Source organism: Bison bison, unplaced genomic scaffold, assembly GCF_000754665.1.
Source record: "Bison bison bison isolate TAMUID 2011002044 unplaced genomic scaffold, Bison_UMD1.0 scf7180017864506, whole genome shotgun sequence".
Classification (NCBI taxonomy): domain Eukaryota; kingdom Metazoa; phylum Chordata; class Mammalia; order Artiodactyla; family Bovidae; genus Bison; species Bison bison.
The window spans coordinates 2202571-2208574 of NW_011495063.1; the positions used below are offsets into that span (position 1 = coordinate 2202571).

General features: G+C 44.0%; 1 protein-coding gene across 1 annotated transcript; it reads right to left on the reverse strand.

Annotated features, from left to right (window-relative positions):
* Positions 1 to 3412: 3412 nt before the first annotated feature.
* PATE2 (prostate and testis expressed 2) lies at positions 3413 to 4705 on the reverse strand. The gene is made up of 3 exons (XM_010829536.1): positions 4654 to 4705; positions 3893 to 4021; positions 3413 to 3549 (listed from the first exon to the last, which is right to left on the reverse strand). Exons 1-3 carry the CDS (start codon positions 4703 to 4705, stop codon positions 3413 to 3415), a joined length of 318 nt encoding a protein of 105 aa, XP_010827838.1.
* Positions 4706 to 6004: the final 1299 nt, after the last annotated feature.

Sequence of the window (6004 nt, forward strand, 5' to 3'; positions counted from 1 at the left end):
TAATAAGGGCAATTCACACACCACACGCACTATCACTCAGAGGTACCAAAATGTAACATTTGTAACTCAACCTCATCTTGTTTTATTTTAGTACTTATAAAATTTTTTGCTCTGGCCACATCACATGGCTTGTGGGATCTTAGTTCCCCAACCAGGGATCAAACCTGTGTCCTCAGCAGTGAAAGTGCAGAGTCCTAACCATGGGACCACTGGGCAATTCCCTCATCTTGTTTTAGTGCTCTGTGCCCTATGATGGTAGAAAACACTTGGCCTTCTCAACCTAAAATTTTCAGGGGGAGTCAAGAAAGCAAGGGAGGTCAGGGGAAATGTTAGCAATAACATGGTCTCAACTGGAGACTGGCTTTAGTCAGATCCCACAGCAAAGCTCTGGCACAAGAACTGCCACAGACTTAGTCCCAACTTGATGGGAGGAGTTTGCCATTTGTTGGCTGAGGTGTTTGCTCTAGTTGGGAGCTTAGTATCCAGGTGAGGCAGCTCCCATTTGGCAGAGGGCTATTCTCCAGAGAAGGAAATAGCTGTGAGTTGTCATAGACCAACACTCAGTGCAGTTGAGTGACAGGTACACTGATCAGGAAAAAGGATTCCAGCAGGGCACCAAGGTCAAATAAAAGTCATCCATGTATAATGTCATATTCAGTGCTTTAATGCTGAGAGTACCAATGCTTGTTCTTGAAAGATTAAGGAAAGTTTTTAAAAATTAGAAACTTCTTGTTCAACAAAGCCAAGTTTTGTCTAAACATTGATTCACAAATATTTTTTAAAGTCTATTTTGAAACCCAATAGAAAACAATGATCTCTCTCTTTCTTTTTTTCTTTTTCCTAGATTATGTCTCCCAACCCCATAATTCAACAGGTGAGAGAGCCTATATAAAGTCAGAAATAAAGATATGCTGTTTCCCTTAATGTCCATCCACAGATGAATGGACAAAGAAGATGCAGTACATATGTACAATGGAATATTACTCAGCCATTAAAAGGAAGGAAAGAATGCCATTTGCAGCAACATGGATGCGCCTAGAGATTACCATACTAAGTGAAGTAAGTCAGACAGAAAAAGCAAGCACCGTATGATACCACTTGTACGTAGAATCTAAAATATGACACAGATGAACATATCTGTGAAACAGACTCACAGACATATGAAACAGGCTGTGATTAACAATGGGGGTGAGGTATAGGGGACGGAAGGGTTGGGAGTTTGGAGTCAGCAGATGCGAACTATTATATTTAGGATGGATAAACAACAAGGACCTACTATATAGCAAAGGGAACTATATTCAATATCCTGTGATAAACATATGGAAAAGAATATATGTATATGTATAACTGAATCCCTTAGCTGTAATTTCTGCTATAGCAGAAATTAACACAACACTGTAAATCAAATATACTTCAATAAAAATTTTTTAAAATATGTGTTTCCTTAACTCAAAATATCCCTGTTCGATTGACTTTTCCAACCTGCCTGCCTATTTTTAAAAAGTTATGTACACGTCTCTCTTTACCCCAGCTTTGTATGGATAAAATCCCAAATGAGAATATCTCAGGAAGGATTATATTTTCAGACACAGGCAAAGGCAGAGACTACACCAGACTATTCAAGTAGAGGGGTGATCGGTTTATTGTAAGAATCTCATGTGGCATAATAAGGGAGAAAATTGATTATGGAAATCCAGGACCAAGAACTACAGTATGCGTCATTCACAGGGAGAGAAATGCTGGGGTTACTTCATACCCGAGGAGGCTTTGCCACCTTGGCCACAGGTGTGCAGTTCCACCACCAATGCTGTGTGGTCTCTCTCTGCCTATCTGTTTTATTATATTAGGGAGGGAGGGATGGAAAAATGGAGAGAGGTGGAGGGAGGGGGAGGGGGAGGGAGGGGGAGGCGGGGAGGGGGAGGGGAGGAGGCAGGGAGGGGGCGGGGGAGGGATCTGCATCTCTTCCCACCACTGTTGTTGTTGTTCAGTCGCTCAGTCATGTCCCACTCTTTACGACCCCAAGGTCTGCAGCACTCCAGGCTTTCCTGTCCATCTCCAACTCCTGGAACATGCTCAGATTCATTTCCATCGAGTCAGTGATGCCATCCAACCATCTCATCCTCTGTCGCCCCCTTCTCCTCTTGCCCTCAATCTTTCCCAGCATCAGGGTCTTTTCCAATGAGTGGCTATTTATATCAGGCGGTCAAGTATTGGAGCTTCAGCTTCAGCCCCTCCAGTGAATATTGAGGGTTGATTTCCTGTAGGGCTGACTGTCTTGATCTCCCACCACCAGTAGCTTTCGCTGTATCACTCCTTCTGCTTACTCATAACTGCTCTCTGTAACTAGAACACTACTGCATGGAGTCGCTATACGTTCCATTATCTTCACCTGCTTTATTATCAACATTTTTGTCTCACATTTTTATGAGAAGAAACAGATTAGCCATTCTGGCACAAGGTCTCCATTTCCAATTCAATCACTTGGTTCAACCAAGTGGTCAGAGAGGGTGATGGCAGCTCCACCCACAACAAACTGTTTCTCGAATCTTAATTTCCACAAACTGAAATGCCCCTAAAATAGTTCTTGAAGCCTCATTCCTATGTTTGTCCAGTTTTTTCTTGGCCTGAGATTCCCCCCAAGAGGTCTACAAGAGAAAGATGTGGCTCATGTTGCCAGCAGATTAGAAAAGTCGAGTTAGTCTTCTCGTATTGCCATAACCCAGGGACACAAGGAGAGTGCCAGGGCTAATCCAGAGAATCCTAGCCCAGAGCAGTGAGTATGAATGAGGATAAAGTGTGGTTGCAGAATTCCCAGTACTGGTTTGGGATGATTTTGACACAAGTCTTTGCATTTCCATTCAGAATGGGATAAATAAAACAGACATTTATGTGATTAAAATAAGATTTGATACTACTACATTACCTAAAGTTGGCTTCTCAGGTGGCTCAGACTGTAAAGAATCTGCCTGCCAATGCAGGAGACCCAGGTTCGATCCTTGGGTTGAAAAGGTCCCCTGGAGAAGGGAATGTCAACCCAGTACAGTATTCTTGCCTGGAGAATTCCATGGAGAGAGAAACCTGGTGAGCTACTGTCCATAGGGTCACAAAGAGGCGGACGTGACTGAGTGACTAACACTTTGCTTTTCCATATAGGACATAATGAATAACCAACCGAAATCTCAACAATATCCATGGCAGTACCATCATAAAAAACCCAAAACCTTGTAAATAGGGGTTTGCAAAAATTCTGTCTGGGGCTCCATCATTAATAATGACTCCTCTTTTAACTACCTGCTGATTTTCTCACTCCCTGCCACTGGTTAGAAGAGGAGAACAAAATATAGGTTTGGCAAAAAAACATAAAGGGGATAGTGAGTTGAAGAATAATCAAAACTCCAGAAGAGATGCAGAACTAGACACCTTCGGGGAGGTTGCAGTAGCTTTTATGTTTGCAACAGATGAGCTCTGTTCTCTTCTCAAAACTTAAGAAGTTGATGTCCTCACAGTTGGCCTTACACGACAGTTTTGAATAGAAGTACATACTCCGCCCTGAGGATGTGAAAGAAAGGAAATACAACCATGATGACTGTTTTCTCCTACCATATTCCTAGGAATCACCTTTCTTCAGACAGTCACTGACTTTTCTCTAGACCCTAGTGAGCTAAGATGGAATCTATTAATTACTGACCCAGAGAACGGATTTTATTTTCTAACTTAGAGGGGGACATTCACCTCTCCTTCACTCAATACTGTCTTAAAGAAAAGTCCAGCTTTGCAGGACCATCCCATCCTTACCCATCGACTCACCCATGTGTCCTAATGATGAAAGGAGGTGACTGCCTCTAAGTGGGGGAGAGGCGGCTACTTCTCAGTTACTCTATGCCCACACTACCTTTTCTGGTAAGGACGTAGATGTTTTCAACAGCACATGTCTGTTTGTACTTCAGGGTGCAGGACCTCATGGCTTCATAGCATATCCCGAGATGATATTTTTTACATTTGTAACACATCGTTGAAGGCTCTGCCAGACACAGAAAGAGGTGCTTATAGGATGCGGTTTTATGGTGAAGGTTCTCCAGGTGGGGGGCTTCCCAACAGGAACTTACTACCGCCCAGTGCTCCCCAACTTTTCTTGGGACCCTGACTCCTTTGATAATCTTGTGAAAGCCAACTTGTACAGACAGGTTTAAATCAAACCCTGAATGTAATCTCAAGAGGTCAGAGTTCCCCTAAAAATTTATCTCTGGTCCCCAAGTAATGAGCCCCTTATCTAGTCTGATGATTTTGTTCAGTAATGGAGAAAAGGAAGCAAAGACAGGGATTTTAGCTCCCTAACTTCACGAAATGGACTAAATTGGTAAGATCAAACTCCTAGGATTTTACAGGAAGAATGGATTACAGCTTTCTCGAAAGAGGGAGGGAGAGGTACTCCTAAAGTGTCACCAATAACCTTTTTACGGAGGACTTTAGACTAGCCATGGTCGTACCTTTCATGTGTTCATAAAATTCACCTGTGAAAAGAGAAGTTTTTCTTATCATAGCTGCATATGCATCTGCCAAAGCCCCAAGAGCCAATTCTGGAAGTTTCTCCTCCCCTAGCGCCTTCCTTTCTCTTAACCAGCAACCAGCCCTCCCTTTGCCTCCAGGACTCACCCTTACTCATGCAGACTACAATGACAATGTGCAGCAGAAACAGAACAGACATCCTGGGACTTTGGTCATGTGCAGTTGCCTGTGGAAGGCCCTGGTTGATCTCCATCCATGTTCTGTCCTTGGGCTATTCTTCTAAATCATATAATCATAAAATTAGTATCTCAGTGTTCCCAGAAAGAACCAAAGCACCAACTCCAGTCCAGTGCCCATAAACCATCTATTGTAAAATTCTCCTCTTTAGCTAAGCCTTGTGCTCTGCAAGGAAAGACAAGTCTCTTTGCCACATTTTAACCTTTTAAGACAGGGTTTGGATACTTTCGTTCCTTTTAGCTCTTTTTGATAATCTCAGAATAATCAGATTTGTCATTGTCTCACTTAGACTGAGGCGTGTGCTTCAGTCATATCCAACTCTTTGTCGCCCTGTGGACTGTAGCCCACCAGGCTTCTCTGCCCATTGGATTCTCCAGGCAAGAATACTGGAGTGGGTCGCCGTGCCCTCCTCCAGGGGATCTTCCTGACATAGGGATCGAACCCCACGTCTCTTTCATCTCCTGCATTGGCAGCCGGGTTCTTTACCACTAGTGCCACCTGGGAAGCCCTAGACTGAGGCACCAGGAATTAAATCCAGGATTTCAAGTATGGTCTGAATGTGAGGGAAACACCAAAGTGTCCCTGCTGTGGTGTGGCAAAGGGAAGTTTCAGGAGAAGGAGAGATGTGCCTACTTTGACTTCAGGTGTTATTAATTGATGTCTTTTTAAAAAGTAAATATTTTCTACACACATACCAAATGGCTGCTGCTGCTGCGAAGTCGCTTCAGTCGTGTCTGACTCTGTGCGACCCCATAGACGGCAGCCCACCAGGCTCCCCTGTCCCTGGGATTCTCCAGGCAAGAACACTGGAGTGGGTTGCCATTTCCTTCTCCGATGCATGAAAGAGAAAAGTGAAAGTGAAGTTGCTTAGTCGTGTCCGACTCTTAACGACCCCATGGACTGCAGCCTACCAGGCTCCTCCATCCATGGGATTTTCCAGGCAAAAGTACTGGAATGGGGTGCCATTGCCTTCTCCGAATGGCAGTATTATAAAAAGAGAAGATACCAAGCAAATCAGGCCACAAATCTGCAGCATCACGAAGGTTAGTGGCTAGTTAAGGTGAACACAAGTACATCAGCCACAGTTGACTTGGAGACCTAGATAAAGGACATTCAAATTTGACTGCATGACCAGGGAAGGTGTCCCTGAAGAAAGGATACTTGTGCAGGACTCTGAAAGCTGCTGCTGCTGCTAAGTCACTTCAGTTGTGTCTGACTCTGTGCGACCCCACAGACGGCAGCCCACCAGGCTCCCCTGTTT

Excerpts from the sequence above, each read along its gene's own strand:
- PATE2 (XM_010829536.1), bottom strand. The coding sequence starts at position 4,705 with ATGTCTGTTCTGTTTCTGCTGCACATTGTCATTGTAGTCTGCATGAGT. Across the intron at positions 4,022-4,653 it reads TGTAGTCTGCATGAGTAAGG|AGCCTTCAACGATGTGTTAC; the intron begins GTGAGTCCTGGA and ends TGTGTCTGGCAG. Across the intron at positions 3,550-3,892 it reads CTACGTCCTTACCAGAAAAG|GGCGGAGTATGTACTTCTAT; the intron begins GTAGTGTGGGCA and ends TCACATCCTCAG.